This window comes from Coturnix japonica, chromosome 8, assembly GCF_054131305.1.
Source record: "Coturnix japonica strain WE chromosome 8, WE-NBRP24, whole genome shotgun sequence".
Lineage (NCBI taxonomy): Eukaryota > Metazoa > Chordata > Aves > Galliformes > Phasianidae > Coturnix > Coturnix japonica.
The window spans coordinates 15,256,618-15,275,517 of record NC_140670.1 but is presented as its reverse complement, the minus strand read 5'-3'; the positions used below and the strand labels follow the sequence as shown (position 1 = coordinate 15,275,517).

The 18,900-nt window shown below is 44.1% G+C and overlaps 2 protein-coding genes across 5 annotated transcripts in view; one reads left to right on the top strand and one right to left on the bottom strand.

Annotated features, from left to right (window-relative positions):
* SEC24C (SEC24 homolog C, COPII component) overlaps nucleotides 1-18,900 on the top strand; it is a 95,285-nt gene that overhangs the window by 23,265 nt on the left and 53,120 nt on the right. The gene's annotated exons all lie outside the window — the stretch shown is intronic.
* The window catches only part of SYNPO2L (synaptopodin 2 like), a 31,042-nt gene continuing 17,725 nt past the window's right edge, over nucleotides 5,584-18,900 (bottom strand). Inside the window, exons 1-2 of one of the 2 annotated variants that reach the window (XM_085554404.1) lie at nucleotides 12,462-12,640; nucleotides 5,584-9,911 (exon numbers count right to left, since the gene is read on the bottom strand). In XM_085554404.1, the coding sequence (XP_085410530.1) occupies nucleotides 7,582-9,911; nucleotides 12,462-12,552 (2,421 nt within the window). In that variant the 5' untranslated portion in view covers nucleotides 12,553-12,640 and the 3' untranslated portion in view covers nucleotides 5,584-7,581. Of the gene's footprint in view, nucleotides 9,912-12,461; nucleotides 12,641-18,900 lie in introns of those variants that run through there. The other variant, XM_015866507.3, reaches the window with a different exon arrangement.

The window sequence follows — 18,900 nt, the reverse complement described above, 5'->3', positions numbered from 1 at the left end:
AGCACAGCACTTACTCTTTTCCATTCACATCCAGAGTAACAGTTTTCTATTAGCTTCCCACTGTTCAAACAAGTGTTGCTTTCATCACTGAAACCAGCAGATACACCAGAATGACCCATGGGGGTCTATTTATTTTTGATAACCGAATAATGAACGTGATTTATACTATGAGGCACAAAGCTGAGAAATGCAGCTATCACTATATGGCACCTTCTTGTGACTGCTGGGACCATGTTAACTCAACCTCATCTTTACTTGCTTTCAGCAACTGTTTTCAGGCCATTTTATAGCTACTGCATTATTTTTCTAGTCATCTCCAGTACTTTCATGTGCACAAATCATACCTCCAGGAGACCAAATTCCTCTATCCCCATCCCAAAGTGCAAGAGACAAATGATGTTAGGGGCAAGGCAAATACAGAGAGATGTGGGACCTAAGAGTGCAGCTAGAGCATACTGAACAGAGCCAGAGCCTTGAACACATACGGAATGTAAGAGAGGATTTATCCATTAGCACGGCACCAGGAGTTGTAGGGTGATTTAGATCAAGCAGTCTTGTGTCTGACACTTAACCACCAAGGCACATCTTTAACTGAGATTCTCACCTCCTACTCTGTCTTCAGATAAAACGATATGTCTTCATTTTCAGTTGCCAGGCTGAGAACTAAATCCTGCTCCTTCCTTCTCTCTATGCAGTTTCCCTGGGAAATAGAAATACGTAGTTCAGTAATCTAGAAGCATCTTTGTTAGGCTCAGCAGAGACTGTGCTTGTGGTCCGCCATGATGCCAGGTTCAGCAGCTGAGTGGATTTTTCCATTGGTGATATTATTCCAATCTGATATCTCTGCCTCCAGTAATACCTGACTCTACTCCAGGCTCAAAGTTTTAAATCATTAGAAGACTTGCTTGATGAGTTGTATGGGTGTTTTTTGTTTCTCTTTTTGTTTGCTTTTCATTTGTGTTTTTGTTTGTTTCTTTGTGTTCCCTTGTTGTTTTTGTTTTTTCCCTTCCTGGACTGTGGTGAGATCTGGGGGCTAAATTCAGTCCTTGCTTGAGAATGGAGTTTCCATGTAGGTCAGCAAGGATAGCACGTTTCCTGCCTCCAGGACACTGCAGCACTTCAGAGAGGAGTTTTTAATCATACAAGGTACTGCCCGTATATCACGGTGGCCACCTCCCTCTTTCCAAATATACCTTTTACTCAAGTGGCCTCAGGAACAGCCTGCACAAAGCATTGCTTTCTCTGACCAGCATATTCAACATTTATTTCTGTGTGCTGAGTTCCCGTGTGCCTAATTTCAACCGATCTAACTTTTAATTGTTGATGTCTGTGAAATCGTTTCAAGAGCAGCAGATGAGATTTGTCTCATTAGGTAGTGCTGGATGAACATAAGTAGGAGCCAAGACAGAAATCCTCAGCAGGTCTGTCTCCTGAGCAGGTTTTGACTATGTGAAAACCAGGCAAGCAGAGTTTGTCTGACAAATAACCTCTACTTTTAATTTTCCAGGGATACAGAGTGGCCTTGCTCCTTTCCCTCCCTGGAGTCCCTGACTGGTATAAACTGAAAATCCTCATAAGCAGCAGATTTCAGTATAATTTGATCTGTTCAAGAAGAAGTTGCAAGACATTCAATTTGGGCTTTGGGGAGGAAGTTTTTTTTGTTTTGAAATAAGTCTTTTTATGTTATTTTATTTGGTAGTTTAAAATATGTATTATACGCTTAATCTCTTCCAATATTATGCAGACATTGGTTGTCAGTATTTTGTTGTAGCAACGCAATAGGAGAAATAGTTAACACCAGGCTCTCTCCTGCCACTACGTGGGCTAAATGCATGATGAGATTTAGGGCTGGGACAGAAATATGTAGGATTTGATCACAATGCTAGAGTGGGCGTTGGAATAGCTGCCGTAGCTGTGGGGTGTTCCTTGCTGGGCAGCCTGTTTGTCTGCGTGCTCCACGTGCTGTAACCCAGGAATGCCCTCCGTGCTGCATCAGGCCTCTCACTGCCAAAACTCCCTGGTATGAGGCTGGTCTTCTCCCCAGGCGTGTGGTACTAAGAAACGCCGTACGTGAGTGCCAAAACAGGACAGATTAGGAGGGAAGGATTTCTTAAGATTTTACACCCTCCGTATTTAACACCACATCAGGTGAATGCCAAAACTCCGGATAATTTGGAGAAGAACAGTGGCAACATCTAGTGGCCGTTGAAGCTATAGGTCTGTACTGCCAGCAAATAACCTTACTCTTCATATATTCTGCATACGTGCCTGGCATGCACTTTGCTGGACACTTCTCCTACCAACTAGAATGATTACTTGGAGGCAGGTATACCAACTAAGCACCTCAGTGCCTTCTTGTTTTAAAATACTGAGTAGCACGCTGAAGTCCACGTTCATCCCTAGCCTTCTGTGTAGCCCTTCAATAATCCTTTGGCTTTACTTTGGGTCAGTAAACTCATAGCTGGCTCCCCTACCACATTTGAAAGTCTGTTTTTCTGGCTCCTTCTGACATGACCTGCTGTGAGAAGAAATGACTCTCACTTGAGAAGGTTATAGAGGTTAACAGGGAATTTAATCAGAGCCCTGAACACAGCAACTGTCCTGCAATGTGTTAAACCATCTGGAATAGCTCATAATCCTACTATGTCAGCTTTATTAAGCAAAACAAGATGCAATCCTAATCTGTAGCCTGTGCATCTGTACACTTATTTCTTTGGGAACTGAGCTTCTGTTGGGACTTGAAGCTCAGTTTGGCATCAGAAGATTTTTTTACTCGTTTGTGCGTTTCCTATCCATGTATCAATCAGAAATACGCTGGATGGTTGCAAGATCCTCCTCCAGACCGCTGTGCAAGCAATTAATCTGAGAAACATCCATAAAATGATACCTATACCAGAGCCCAGTCTGCAGTCTGATCCTACAGCTGACCCCAGCATCCCCTGCAGGGCTCAGGAATTGCTGCTTGTGAGTGACATACATCTAGAAAAGAAGGTCTGGTAACACTTGTCCAGAACTGAGGACAATGAAACTCTGAGGACCCAGAAACTGAATAGACATTAACATGAATTGGGTTAGTGTTAGAGCTAGAGTCTATCCTTAGTGGGTTATGCTTGGCTTTCTGAATGATTGGATATTCTGATCTTTCAGTTAATAAGTTGAGTGGTTGTACAAGGTGGATTTGTATTTGGACTTCCTGAAGCTGACAAACTGTTGTTAATACCAGCTTTACAAACAGAGGATAGTAGAGGAATTCAGGCTTAGTCTGGGAAAGATGACTACATACATTTTAGGTTGTGCCAGGTGCTGTGCCCCATCCTTGCAGCATTAAGATTTGGACTGATCTTAGGATTGTTAATAGCTAGGATGGGATTGTTAATAGCCCCACTGCTTAGGACAACAGGAGTTTACAGGGCCAGTTTCACACTGACTCCTCTCTGTTCTATAACTGAGACAAGAAGAGCTATTTGGAAAAAGATCACAGCTGGCACCTCTGGGAATTCCTATGTGGACTTTTTTCTGTTGTGGACGTAGGTCTCTAGGCTAGAGCAGAGGAGGATTATGAAAGTCTGTACTGAGAGTTAACAGGTACAGGCAGAGCTGATTTTACTATCAGGCTGCGACACCAACATTAAGGAAATTTCTCTTTGTCTTACTAGTAAGTGAGTGCTTTATAACGTGTAGTACCAAAGTTCACATCTCACTTAATTTTTTTGCTTGCATGGGATTTTTTTAATGTGTGGAAGCTTAAAGGCCAACTTAAGCCCAGGTGTTTTTGTGGTTGAGACTTCCCATAAGTTTTTGGATTCCTTATGTTCTATTGGCCTTAGAAGTTTGTGGTCATGATAAACTGCATGTGAGGTACACAGCACTTCCTTCTGGGTTCCAAGAAAAGACGGTGACAATGCCACAAGTAAAGTGCATATCACAAGTTTATTCTTCTGCACAAACATATAGAAAGTGACTATAAATAGCAAAAAAAAAGACAAAACAGAAAAGGAAAATGTACTTCCAAAAACAGAGACACCAAATCTATTCACCTTTTGGGGTCACATCTGCCACCAGACAGTGCACTGCTGTGGAACTCCCATTTTCATAGCACTGATGAGTATCCTCTACAAAGAGGGCCTGGTGCCGGGTATTATAGCAGAAAGGGAGCAAATACAATCGGAGGAACAATCCTGGGTGGGTGGCACTGTGCTTGTGTCTGGTGATAAGTGTCTCCTCATCACATCAGTCTCTTCTGAGATATTTCCTCTCAGCTGCTGCAGGAACTTGAGGTTATCCCTGGCAAGTGTTCCCATACACTCAGAGGGAAGAGACTGACACTTCTGAAGCCAAGATAAATCCTCATAATTGCCATAGCAGCATGCTAGAGTGGAGGGATGATAAGCAGTTTTAAATCAGAACACACATAGATGTCTTCAGATGCTTAACTAGGGGATACTGGGGTATGGCCTACCATTGCAGCTCATAAATTAGCAGGTGGGAGCTAAAACTTGTCCAACAACTGTTTACATCTGTGCTTGTTCAACAGCTGTGGAATTATAAATTTGGAGAGGTTCAAGACAATTGTATATGGTTCAGCTGTGACCTAATAGGCAGCCACGTTAGTTTCATGAACAGACGCTAGCAGAGCTGCTTGAAGCCAGCAGTTGTGCAGGTTTCTTCCCTATAACTTAGCAGATGCATCTCAGTATTGGTTCTCACCTCACGTTACTTGCAGACACAGGCTTTGTTTGGGATACTCCACAAGCACTATAGGCCTCATCTGCAGCACCTTCTGCTTCTGCAGATCCTGCTCTGTCCTCAGCATAGGATAAGTAGCTTTCCTTCCAAACTTGGCTTTGAACCAAGAATGGTAGAGGTGAAATGCAGGATCCCCAGCCTCCTGATTCTTTTCCTTGCTCTGATGTTTAATATCAGTTCTCCAATCAGACCTGAATATTTTCCATCTTCTGTCCATTACTTATCAGAAGTGATGGGCTAAATACAGTTATTCCACTAAGATCCCGTCATGTAACCGTCCACAGTGTTTGGCCATCACTCACTCCCTTACATCAGTGTATCCCAGAAATCTGGAGAAGCGCCACCTACACACAGGCCAGATGCAATCTCACAAACATGCTAAAGCCAGACTTCTCTCTTTCTCTTTTTTCTTTTTTTTTTTCCTTCCTTTTTTTTTTTTTTTTTTTTCCCAGTGGCAAAATGAAACTCCTTAGATGCTCAGGCCCTGACAACTCTTGATCGTTAAGTCCATGAGAGACAGGAACTCTAGAGTAAGATTCAGAATTTCTGAGATTATTTCTTCACTGCAGAATTATCCTGAGCACCTTTTCTCTGGTCCACATAACCCCTCTCTACACCTGAGTTCAGTGATACTTTCCGCCTGGCAAGCTGGTCTGTCTAAGGCCAGTGGCTAAAACCATCAGCCAGTGACAGCCAGCCAGTGCTCCACAAAAAGATTACAGACAAAGCTTTTGCAACACTACCAGCCCTTTAGATCCTCTCCATGGTTTTCCTAGAAAAATAGAAGACTTTCTTTGGGAAGAATCACAGAGATTTAGCTTGCTAAGCGCCTGGGAATTTTTCCTGACGTGATGGCAATGCAGGATGAGTGAGAAAGTAAGAGTGCAAGTCAGGTTTCGTAGCATGGCTGCTCTCCCTCGCTACAGTGAAGTGGATTCTGGTGGTCTGAGTTAACTCTGCAGTGAAGACATGTGCTAAGACCTCCCTTCTGGGGCCTTCCAGGAAGAAACAGCATCACCTCATCATTTGAGGTTGGCTGATCCCATGTCATACAACCAGTAGCATCCCTTTTCTTATTAACTCAGGGCATTCCCAAAGGTTTTCTCTCCATCCTCTCCCACAGCTGACAGTTTGCCTAGAGAGATGTAATTGCTGTTCTCCCCCTTCTCTAGCATGTTCTTCCTACATTCCAGGGCCCCCAACAATGAACGCTGCAAACACAGGTCTGCAAAGCAAGCCCAGCCAGACTGTGAAATATTCAGAGACCTGGTAGGATTGTGTATTGCTTTTTCTTTCCTCTCATTCTCTCGCTCTCAAACTTGTCGAGGACTAGAGTTGCTAGTGAGATTCTCCAGCCCAATGTGTGGAACTGCTACAAAGGGGGAGAAAGGGCAGGAAAGCAAATGACAGGGATGTGTATAGACCAGAGCACATGATATGCACACGCACATGCAGAGAAACCCTACTAATACTCTGAATTCTTCCTTAGTAAAGGGAATGCATTCTTCTTATGTGCTATTGATCTAGCATGGGGCATTCAAAGAATAACCAGTCCTGTTTCCCCAGCACTGCCAGCAGATTGAGCTCTGTATGCATGTGTAAGAATGCAGATCCTCTGGGAATCTCAAAGCACTTCAGTTTTTATCAAATAATCTCATGGATAATTAAATCATTTAGTATGAAATTCCACTGGTGACTCCACTTCTCTGTCCCCCATTCTCCTGCTGAGACTATCTGTAAAGAGGATGTATTTTCCAGCTCAACAGAGCCAACAGAGGAAGTTTTATGTAATGAACCATTTCCAATCTAGCCATATTTCTGTCCTAAACTAAACAAAAAGCTCATGGGTAAATGCATATTCAATCCTGTCTCCTTTTAAAGGCAACTTTACCTTTTCCTACACGACCCTTCTTTATACTTACAGAATCTGTATCCTGATCCAGTGGGACTAGTGCTTCAGGCCTTGCTTGGAGCCTACCAGCCACAGCCTGAGCTTAGCTTTGCTATTTAGGTATCTCCAAAATTTAACACTTCCTTCTGTGATTCCTTCAGCTTGTGGTAGCCTAGCAAGTCCATCCAAGGCCCCACTGGCAAACTGCTCCCAGATCTGACAGCTGTGTCAGCCAGATGACTCCCTTTCAACTCCAGCCCTGGTGACTAGAGGAACAGGCACCCAGAGTCATCCTCCTGCACAGTGCACACTGCTTCCTTGTGTGTGTGCAAACACTCCTGCTCTGCTCCCTTGCCTCCTTTCCCATGCCTCTCAGGAGGGGCATCAGGCAGAACTGTACAGGGCAGATCCCACTTCTCCTTTTGCTTCCCACTTACTGCTGTTCCGTGTGTGTACATGTGGGCATATCATAGTGTACAGACTAACAGGCTTTTAAAAAAACTGTTTTATGGGAAAGCTAGGACTTCTGCATTGGAATCCTTTCTTCCATCAAGGCTTTTATCCCCTCAAGGCTCCTTCATTCAGAGCTGACTCCAAAGCCCTCAGAGGAAAATCACTTCACATCCTCATGTGAGACAACACATACAATTCACCTCTCCAGAGGTGGCCTTTGCTGCTGTATGTGAGTTCCCAGTCCTTGAGTACCACGCGTGCTGTCTCTGCACATTCTTCTTCCATCTGTAGCCACAGCCATAAGCTTTGCCATGAAGCTGCCTATCCAAGATCAAAGAGAGGTGAGGGGAGAGGGTGGTGCAGAAGGGGAGTAATTTTTTTTCTCTTTTCTTCATATTGTGTCACACCACCCCAATGTACTGAGCTGACAAGAAAGACAAAATGAGCACTACCTCTGCAGGGCCATGGATGGGATGGGAATGATGCCTGCCTCAGTGGTGGCCAAAGCTTGGCCTCCACACATTGGCCTGCATTCCTGTTCTGGCTGCTGAGAATTTGGGTCTGGCCACCTGAAACCGAGAGGCTGAAGCCGGGTTTGGGGAGGGCCCCAGGCTTGCCTGACCAAACTCTGGGGAACTCTGATATGGCTTAGGGGACTGGCTGAGCTCCATCTGGAAGGGTGCTGGTGTAGCAGGGGCAGAAGAAGCCATTTCTGTTCTCCACACCGGCTCATCCAATGTGGTGGCTGAGCGGGGCACAAGCACAGTGGGTGCCAAGCTGCTCGAAGCAGGCATGGGAGCAGGGGTGGAGAAGCGACGAATCTCCTGTGTCTTGGCTGTTTTCACAGGGACCTGCTTGGCTGCAGTGAAAGACGAGCTGGCCTGCTGGCCTGGCTGACCAGGAGACTCCTGAGTGCTGGAGCCTGGGGGATCCCCAAAACAGAACATGGCTGACTTTAATTGATAGGGCTGATGGTGCATGACATCAATGGCCTTGTTCCCTGACTTCTGACCAGGTGCCTTTTTCACTTTGCTCTCAGCCTTACTAGCCTGAGACTTGCTGGCGGCCAGAGGATAGAAAGGGGAATGCATCGGGTTGTAAGCTATTGGAGGCGGAGCCCGGATATTGGGTGAATATTTCCAGGATGAAGGCAGAGAAGGGGAAGGTGAAGGGGTCCTGGGCTTGGGCTCTGGCTTTGTTGCTGTCTCCACCACAAACTTGTCCATGCGGCTCTGGCGTTTGGCAAAGAGCTGTGCCCCCTTGCCTTTAAGCTGAGGCATGTCATGGGCCCCGTTTACCAGTCCAGCATCTTGCTGCTGAGGCTTAGGAGCCACTGGAGGTGGGGTCTTAAACTTGCGGCCTGAGGACTGCATGAAGTTGCAGGCCTCAGCACCCAGGCTGAGGAAATCCTCCTCAGGCCCAGACTCAAAGCCTGCCCCAGGGTGGTCACCTTTCGGCTTCTCATCCAGGTTCTGCACCAGAGACAGGAGCTCAGGGTTGGGTGAATTCTTCTTTTCCTCAACCTTACTGAACATGGGTTTCTTGTTGCCACGCCGGCGAGCCTCCTGCAGGATGCCTGTGCGGGGAGCTGGCACAGAAATCCTCTGCTCCCTGGAGGTTAAGGGCTCAGAAGGAGGTCGTGGTGTCGCTGCTGAGTTGGCAGAAAGCTGTACTGGCAGCGGGGAGGTGCTTACCGTGTGCTGTGCTGGAGCTGGGCTAATATACAAGGAAGAAGAGGCTGTTCCAGGGACTCGTGGCTGGGATGCTACACAGGCCACCTCCCCTCCTGGCTTTGAGGGAGTTGACAGGACTATAGAGGCAGTGGATGTCCGCGCAGGGCTGGCAGAAGGCTTAGTCTCCGGAGTGCTTCCTCCAGCTCTTGGCTGTGATTCTAGTGGTGGTGTTGGCCTGCCTGGTGCAGTAATATACAGAGATGTGGAGGAGCTCACTGGACCACGGTGTGTTGGTGCTGGGGCACTGGCAGGTGTTCCTGGAGCCAGAGATGAAAAAGGGGAGACCACCGTGCTTTGCCCACCAAGGCTTTCACTAGGTTTTTTGGGTGCAGATGGCTTGAAGATGACTGAGGATGTTGCTGGGCGCTGGCCAGAAAAACCAGGAGTGAAGGGCCGTGCAGATCTGTTGAACATACTCGTGCTTGAAGAGAAGGGGTCAGGTGTGCCTGGGGGCTGCGGGAAGACAGTGGGGCTGGGAGGAGCCAGGACCTGAGTGGGTGTGGTGGCTGGCATCTTGCTGGGCACTTGCACACCTTCCAGGTGGATGCTGAGGGGCACACTGGCTGTCTTCTGTGGCACGGGCATATCTCCATTCACCATGCCCGGCTGTGGCTCGGCAGCTGGAGTGAGCTGGGGGCTCCTCTGTGCAGGGACTTTCTCCACTGTGTACTTCCCTGCCCGTTCCCTCTGCTGCTCAAATAACCGTGCTCCTTTACCTGAGGCTTCACTCAAACCTTTTTGCTTCTCTTCTTTCTGTTCAGAGTCTGACTTGCACTTCTCAATGTCCAGATATGTGTTGTCCCAGTCTGAGTGATTTGTTAAGCTTCGGGCATCAGAGAAACCTTCCTCATCAAATTCAGACTCACTAGTTGGAAAAATTCCGTCTTCCTCCTCGTAGGAGCGGTCTTCGTCGACACTCCCAAAGCTCACTAACGTATATTTCTTAGCCCTCTGCCTGCGCTTCTTGAACATCAACACCCCCTTGGAGTGGGGGTTGGGTGCGTCTGTCAGCAGGGATGCAATGGTTCTGCACTTGGTTTTGGCTTCTTTCACGTTCTTCTCTTGGATGCTCTCGTGGCGGTGGAGCTCTGCAAGAGACAGAAAGACAAGCTCAGAGCACCACAAAAGGCTGGATGGGCAAAGATGGGCAGTGCAAACACTATCAATAAAGTTTCTATGGGTGCAGAGAGATAACTGCCTTTGCATCAAAGGATGGTTTCTGTTTTCTGGTCAGATCTGGGACTTTCTACTTCTGCAGAAGATGGACAAGAATCCCTGGCTGTATCCCAGGCTGTGCACACAGTGTGTCTTTGATCCGAGGAATTTGGAGCATTTACTTATCACCCTGAAGGTGGAGCCCCACATTATGCAGACCTTCCTCCTACCATATGGAGGATTCCTAGGAGCAAGCAGTTCCTCTAGGGGTCTGCCACCAATACTGCTAGTTCAGATGTGTGTGTCCAACAGGAGTCATAGTTTTAAGGTGCTCAGCAGGAGCAGCCGGGGCCTGGGTCCTGCAATGCCAGCTGTAGTCTGTGTCTTGCATCAACACAGTGTGTAGGTCTGTTCACTGCTCCCTGCAGCAGCCCTGAAGCAGCAGGAGGCATGCTTTCACCCTTGCTACAGTCCCTTGCTTGTGCCCCAAGCCCAGCAAGGAAGCAGATCATTTGCTCCTGAGCAAGAATCCCAGACCTCTATGACTGATCAGCCAGCCCAGAAGGAATCTACTTACACAGGCTTGCCTGGAAAAGCTGACACCTGTTGGGACACTGGCATGAAAGTGCAGGATAATCGTTTTCCATCTGCTCTGCCAGTCCAGTGGACAGCAAAGCCCCAGGGAGGAACACTGTGTTCTTTACCCCACATATAGGGAAAACAGGGTATGAGCAAGATTCAACAGAAAACCAAACTCGGCTACCCAAGGAAAGCCTGTACTTCCCTATCATTGGTGTTCAAGTGACAGAAATCAGCACTAATCTTGCAGAGAAAAAAAAAAAGTTGATCAAAACCAAGCTGTAGGATAATCTCCAGTTTCTTTCATTTTATCATTTTCCTTACTCCCATTGTCTTTTCCCCAGCATGGTAGTACAGACGAGAAATCCACCCACTGCTTGCCTCTGATTGCCAAAAAACCACATCACCTTGTCCAGCCTTTTGACTGCTTTATCTCAGAGCACTCATTCACTGGGGACAAGATAATGTAGCAGAGCTACTTGCATTGGGTGTCAGCAGTGGGAGAGGAAGTTTAGCTGGGAAGGACACAAGTTTTCCTGAGGGCTGCAGATATCCCCCAAAACCTGGCTAGGTGCTACGGGTGCGGTAAGTTCTATACTGCATTAGTGTAACCACAGCAAAAAGAGCTTCCTCTCGTACTTCATGTTGAAAATAAAGTGTTGATTTGCAGAGCAGCCATCCTTGCAGAAGCTTAAAATAAAGACAAAGGAAGACTGATCTCAAGGCTTGCAGCCATTCACAGCACATGCTGCTACCCTGTGATTTCAGCAAGGACACCTGTATGGTTTGAGATTACTGCAGCTGGATGCTCAGTCCACTCCTTCCCTTTGCTCCCAGAAAACTAGAAGAAGCCAAATCAGTTCTGGCCTGAACAAACGGTTCATCATTTACAGTTACACTTGGAGTGTAAAAGCTCTCTGCAAAACTTTCCTTACATATTGACTCTGCCTTGCTGAACCAAGACTAACAGTGTCCAGGATTTTGTGGAGACTTAGTGCTATTCAGGGCAGTTGTGTACTTGCCTCAAAGATCCACTGTCCATGATGGAAATGAATTACAATTCCTGAAGGTCTGTCTACTCCACTTAGAAATCTGCATGCTTGTGCCAGGGGAGGCTGGGGGTTCCCAGTGGAGGAAACAAGAGAGATTTCTTTCTTTCTACAAGCATCCAGTTCCTACACCTCACCAGGCCTGTATTTTGCTTCTACATTTACAAAGAGGAAGAGCATTGCTACAGAATTTAAATCACATTCAGACTACCTAAACTCTGTGCGAGTGACTCACAGGAGGATACTGTGCATGGGAGCTAAGAGCTCAGGAGCTACACCATCCAAAGTGAGTGTCTGAGCCCCTATTGACAGCAGTGCACTGTGAAAGGGCTCAGATTTACAGTGTGGGCTAGCAAATACTGTAGATAGTCTGGCTTATGCCTCTACCAACACTTGGGCCAGGCTCAGCATTAAAATCTACATACAGCTTCCCTAGGATATTGGTCTGAACTACTCTATGTTCTCAAGCAGCTGGAAACTGAGGCCCTCTAGGACCTAAGACTTGCTTCCCTTTTCTTCCTACTTTCCTTCTTATCAAGGCTAAAGTGCTGAACAAATTACAGCCATTCTCCCAACAGAAAAATGATCACGGTATTCAAGCTACAATCTCTTACAATGGTTTAAGAAAAAAACAGAATCTTCCTGAGATGACTTATTGAAGAAAAATAAGAAGAGTGAAAGCTGAACAGAGAAATGAATGGGGAACAGGCAGGTGTGGAAGTGGGAGATGAGAGGAGGGAAGAGGAGAGCAGAGGAGAGGAGGAGGAGAGGAAGAGGAGAAGAAGAGGAGAAGAAGAGGAAAGGACAAAATGAAAAAGAAAAAAAAAAGAAAGAAAAATGAGGAGACATCTGTACCTGCATAAGGCTGATCCAAGCTTGAGAAGTCAGAGTCCAGACCTGGAGAGCTGGGCATGTCACAAAGCCCGTTTAACTCACAGCTCCCCATAAACAGAGAGAAGCAAAGCAGCTTCCTGCTGGACCAGAACCAAAAACTCTGAGGTGTCCAAGCCCTTTGCTATCAGTTCCACAAGCCTTTTAAAGCCTCTCTTTTGTCTCATAGGCATTGCTGCCAAAAGCCATGAGGTCACTTTGTCTATTTTTGTCTTCTTAGTTTCATCACTTAGTAGTGTGATGGACATTGTCACCTGGCACTTAGGCATTCTCCCTTTTTCTTCCTCCCTCCAATCCCTGGGAAAATATCCTGTTCTTTTCTGTCTTAAAATAAGAAAATGTTCTCCCTGTTCTCACTGCTTCTGTGGTGCAAGCTTCAGGCTAGAAACTGTTTCTAACTGGTACTTCCATGAACCCTTCAAACAGATGAGGTTAACACACATCCAGTGCAGCAAAGTAGAGAAATCCACTCAGGAGGAAAGAAACTTTCCTCCTTTGAAACCCACAGAGAGCACCCAGCTTCAGGAAAATGTAAGGAACAAAAGATAAGGAAAGGCTTTCTTTTCCTTTGTATATCAATTTTGTTCCACATCTGAAGAGCATCAGCTTATGATACTGGTTCCTGTTGTACGCCAGGACTAAGAGACATTTGACAGATGATCATTAGGAGATCCTAATCTCCTAATCTATATGCCTCTAGTGAAGTGTTCAACTGAATTAGAATGGCAAAGGCTGTCACCTATGAGAAAAAGTGTGGCTATGCTCAGGGAGAGTGATAAAGGGTTTGGGGACCAAGTGTTTTGGCAGTGCCATTCAGAGCTCCAGCACCAGAGACTGAGAGGTGATGAAATACAAGGTGATGATAGTAAGAACTGGGGGGGACAAAGAAGAAGGGAATAGAGAGTGCTGGGAATCTACAAATCTCTGAGAACACCATCTTGAGTGTTAGTGAGTCCAGAGAAAGGAAGGTCTGACCATAGAGTCATAGAAATATTAAAGTTGGAAAAGACCTCTAAGATCATCTTGTCCAAACATCCACCCGCTGCCAACATTGCCCACTAAGCCCTGTCCCTCAAATGCCACACGATGCCTCCTAAAGTCCATTTGCCATCGCTGAATGCCAGGGATGACGATTTCCTCAGGCGGCGTTATTGTAATAGAGACATGTCATGCCTCAAACAAGGTTTTTTCAGCAAAAGCAGTGAAGATGAATCTGTTCCTTCTTCTCTGATTAGTATTTATATATACAGGGATACAATCTCTTTGAGAAAACCTTGTTGAATCTGATATATATAATATGCAACTGGAAATCAACATATAGCTCTGTAGTGCTGAAAAAAAATATTAAGAACATTCAAATGGAATAGATAAGACAGTAAACAGGAAGATTATGAAACTTTCCTGAATTATGAAGGAAAATTTCTACAGAAAACATTTTGTTAACTTCTAACTCAAATTTTGTCCAAAGGTCTGCTGGAATAATCCACAAAAAACAAATCTATTAGCCAAAGCCTATAAAGATTTTTCTTTGCCCTAACTTAACTAAAGCTCACTGAAGAGGAATGAATTAAGTTACTAATTACAGGAAAAAGAAGCACAAAAACCATACATTTTTTCAGGATAAGGACCCATTACAGAATTTTAATGCATACTCGTGAAAACTACCAAACAAGCAGATTTTAACCATGTCAAATAGTGTTTGTTTTCACTAGGAAATTTTACTACTAAAGACCAAATTCTAGAAAAGTCAATACCACTGAAAATATGGATGCTGCTAATTTCAGAGATCAAAAGAAGATTTATGTGCTGTGAAATTCTACTTTGCCTACAACCTTTTCATATGGGATCAACTAGAATTTTATTCTTCCAGCTATTTATGTTAGACAAGGTCATTTTTCCATAGCTAATGTTGCAAGTATCTCAGTAAGTCACTGGAGGATACAGACATTTCATGCTCTTCATACCTGGAGTCCTTTCAAAATAAGATCTGAATAGGTTATATGGGCTTTCCAAGTATATCTCTCTCAAAAGCCAGTCTTTAAAGTAATGCCAATGATTGAATTGCAAAGAATAAAGAAGGAGATTATATATTCCTTTAGTTAAAGGTTGTGGTGTAACTCTGGGACACAACATTTATTTCTCTTTCTTGTATTTTCACATACTTTTATCAAATAAGCTTTGCAAACTGTAAAGCATAAGTACTGGCTTTGCTTCCAGTTTAGCACATTACAGACATTCAGTCTCACAACATTGAAGTCTATCTATCAAGATTTTAATATATAGTTTAGCACTTAGCACTAACACTTAGTGTTAGTCTCATGGTATCCTGCTGGAGATCTGAATAGTTTGTTCACTCAAAAAAATCTCCCTTAGATGATAGAGAGTTTGTGGTTGGTTTTTTTGTTTGTTTGTTTTTTCTTTTCCTGAGCTGGATGGAAATGTGTCCTCAGTGCAAAAGGCAGCATATGTGGTCAGCATTCCTATGCTGCCACCTCACTCTCAGGCCCTGGATATTCCCTATACAGTCTTCTACAACGAGAGTACCAGGACAGCACCTGTTGAATGTACTGCATTTTGCATTTTTAGCCTGACCTAAGAAAGGTTTATGCAGTCATGCTTTATGTCTTCTGATCTATCTGATTCACCCTAGTAGCTTTTGAGCCCATTTGTTAATTTAAGTCCAGACTCACAAAGATACAAAGCTCCTCTGTGTTTACATGAAAAAAGTTGACTGGACAGAGACAGATCCCACCATAGGAAGCAGAAACCCTGAGTGAAATCATAATTGGGCACCAAAAAAATGAAAAATACACAAAGGATTAGGAGTTCCCATATGAGAATCATCAGGCAGACTTGCATCTCTTACAGAATGAGATATCAAATCTGAGACACAAATGAAAAGGACACCAGGGTCTGTTAATTCTGCTGCTCACAAATTGTTTGATGTCTGACAGGAGGATAGTACTGATTCATCATCTCTTCATCCTTCAGTGTTTCCTGCGTGCACATGGTAATACAGAGAAGCGTATGTTCACCATCTGTGCACTTGATTAATCCTGAGCAACGTGTCGTACATTCTTATTATCTAATTGATTTTAGTCCATTTCTGCAACCTGCCAAGCTCCCACCTCATTCTAAAAACCCAGCCTTCCACAAGACAGCTATATATACCTTTCATGCTTTATGACATCTTCTGATTAATACATCACAATCTCTACTCAGTCCTCAGACCATCCATTAAAAATGGTATTACTGCCATCTGCTATTACTGCTTGATAGGTAGAACACATTCAAGAGAAATATTTTAAAAGCGTCACTAGGAATAGTTTGCTGTTTAAAAGCAGATACGAAGACCTGGGAACAATTCTGATTTCCTCAATCCAGGTAAACCACCTCCCATCCCAATGTCCCCCACGCACCTGGGTTTCTGAGGGAAGAAAGAGTAGAAGAAAGCTGCAAGGAGTCAGAGCCAGGTCCCAGTTCTGAATAACAGCAATTTAGTTGCTGCAGGTTGCCCCACAGCACATGCTGCCTGTTCTGTCTAGGTACAGCCAGAACACAAGATCCTCTAACAGAAGAGAGGAGGGTTGGGATTTTTAATCATCTGTCTTTTCACCAGTCATATAACATTGAGGTGGAGAAGACATTTGATTGACATATGTTCATGTTCAAAGCTCTATGAGTGAAAATATAGAGGTAGTCCCGCTGGATTTAGAAGCCAAGTGAAACACTACTACCAACTTAGCCAATTAGCTAACCTGACATCATGAGCCATTAATAGTTATGTTTTCTGTTCTATTCTTAGCCAATTGTGTAGTCACCTTACAGTAGTCCCATTTCATCCATATTTCTCTACTTGGAAAAGTCATGTGGAACCATATCAGATATCTTACAGAAGTCAACACATGCTGTATCCACCTTATTTCTTTAGCCACAAAGTATGTTACCTTACCAAACAGGTCACTGACTGCTTTCTTTTTTTCGTTTAATTACTGATCATTTTGTTTTCCATTAAATGTGTTCCAAATAGTTATTTCATTCAGGTAACCAAAGCTAAGCATTTATTAGTCATCACCAAACTCCATACCTACAAGAAGCATGACGTTCTTGGTCTTTTTCCCTGAGTCTCTACCTATTGTTCTGAAGTACTAACCAAGAGCTGAGGGCTATTCTGATACAGTTTTCAGTAGTTCTTTACGTTTTACTTCTGGAGAGAGTAAGATTCAGACTTGTCCTTTTCAATATACTCAATGTATCAAGATACGCTGAATCTTCCCCTTATTCCTGCTTCCCTTTGCTCTATACTAAGGGCCAGTTGCTTGGTTAACATAAGCAGTAGGTATGCTTACAGCAGTAAACCTTTACAGATTTCACAACACACTGTTCTATCTTCCTGTGATGGATTAAAGGAAAACTGAAGAATGATATTTGTCAGATAGATGTTTTTCTCCTCCCTACCATTAATTTTCTCTTATTGAACAATGACCCCATTATTTAACTGCCCTTTGTCAAAGTCCTTTTATGACCCGCCCTTTTATGCCTTGCTCTCCCACATCACTATCATTTTTTCTCATTCCATTATTGCCACTAAGTAGTTTTACCTACTTGTCCCCACCTTTTCAGTAAGTCCCATGTCACTTCAGATCTGATGAAAACAACACTGGACAGGAAGAGAGATTCTTATTGCCTTTTTGCATTATAATTTCTTCCAATTACACTCTGAAAATCCTGGAACCTAGCAATTATTGGGCAATTTCTGTCTGCCCAAGCAGCTATTGCATCAACCATGAAAATAAAACCTCTGTGCTTGTGGTAGAAGAATATAAGCCAAAGGTATAAGCTCAAATGCCATACTTAATCCTAACGCTGAATGAACAGTGTTCCAGATGCACTGCATTTCTTTCACTGCTGTCTTTCTTATTAAATGCATTTGTAAGCAAAGGCAGCAAAGGAGTATGACTAGATTGCACACACCAGTGTATGTAAATTGATTTCCCTAGTGAAGGCAATTTCCAGGTCAATGCATGATGAAGTGAGATCAGACTCTTCATCAGTGATTCACCCATGGAGGTTTTTGTCCTTGTTTCCTTAGTTGTTGGCTGCTCATTGAGTAGCAAGGACCAAAGGTTATTCAAAATTGCTTCATACTTCAAGAAGCAAGCTCCCTGTAAGATCAATAGTGCAGGTGATTAATTTTAAGCTCCCGGGCCAAGCAAACTGTTTTTTTGCTCTACTTCTAAACAGACAGGATGGAGACCTAAACTTTCGGGTCTTCTACACTGCACTGAATTGCAAAATGAATAAGCTAGTCTACCAACCATGGAACTGCAATTATCAGTCACAGTTGTTGAAGGTGAAAGCCAAGTAGAAAATGTGGTGCAGTAAGTTCAAACTGCCATTCAGATACTTTATCTTCTTCACAACTCCTGTGACCCGTATGTATTGTAACAGGCTGATAGCTGGCTTGTTGCTCTCACATTCTCTGCAGAGAAATGCGACTACTCTGTTAGCAGAGGTAATCTGTAAGACCCTCCAATGAACAGGCAACTTATAAATAAACATCCCATCTCTTCAAGTGGTGCTGCTGTACATCCGCTTCAAACAAGAAGGATTTCCTTTTCTGATACAGAATGTAGCAACTTTGATTAATCTACTCCTGCAGTCAGGCCCATATAAAGCAGAAGAGGAAGTTTCCCCCCCCATTCTTCCCTCCCTTCTCCTGCCGCATATGGAAAGGCTCTTGAGTCCTAGGAATTAAAAATAGTCCAGTGGATAAGTTTAAATTGAGATATTTTGAAGCACTTCTTGCACTGACACAAATTCCTGTGTGATAGCAAGTTAGGACCAGACTGCTGTCCTGGTATGCTTGTCTTCTGACAGCAACTGGTATCTGAGCCCATTGCACCTGAGACACAACTGAAGATTGAGGGTGAGAATACAGTGTACCTTAAAGAGGAGAAGCAGCTCTGACTACAGAAGGATCTCAGGCCTTGTTATATCTTCCTTTCTTTTTGTATTATCCAAACTGCACAGAAATCATATCAGGTGGAATCTGGGCTGGCCCTTTACAATGAGGATAAATGGAGATCCTGAAGATACCCAGTTTTTCCATGGATTAATTTATTTAAAATGAGCAATATTTTTTCTTTAGTGAAAAAGAAACAAATTTCCAGTTTTGTTTATCCAGACTAGGCAACATACTGGTTATTCACAAGTATGAATGCCCTCCTGTAGTTCATTCGAAGTACAGCCAAGAGTCTCCATTTGCTCGTTGTTTTCTTGCTCTCATGAGCAAAGCATGAAGGTGCACAGTAGCCACTGGGTAGCAATGAAAACTGAAATCTTATTATCTGTAGGGCAAGTTCTCCACACTCTGAGGGTATGCGGCTCCCCACTCTACCCC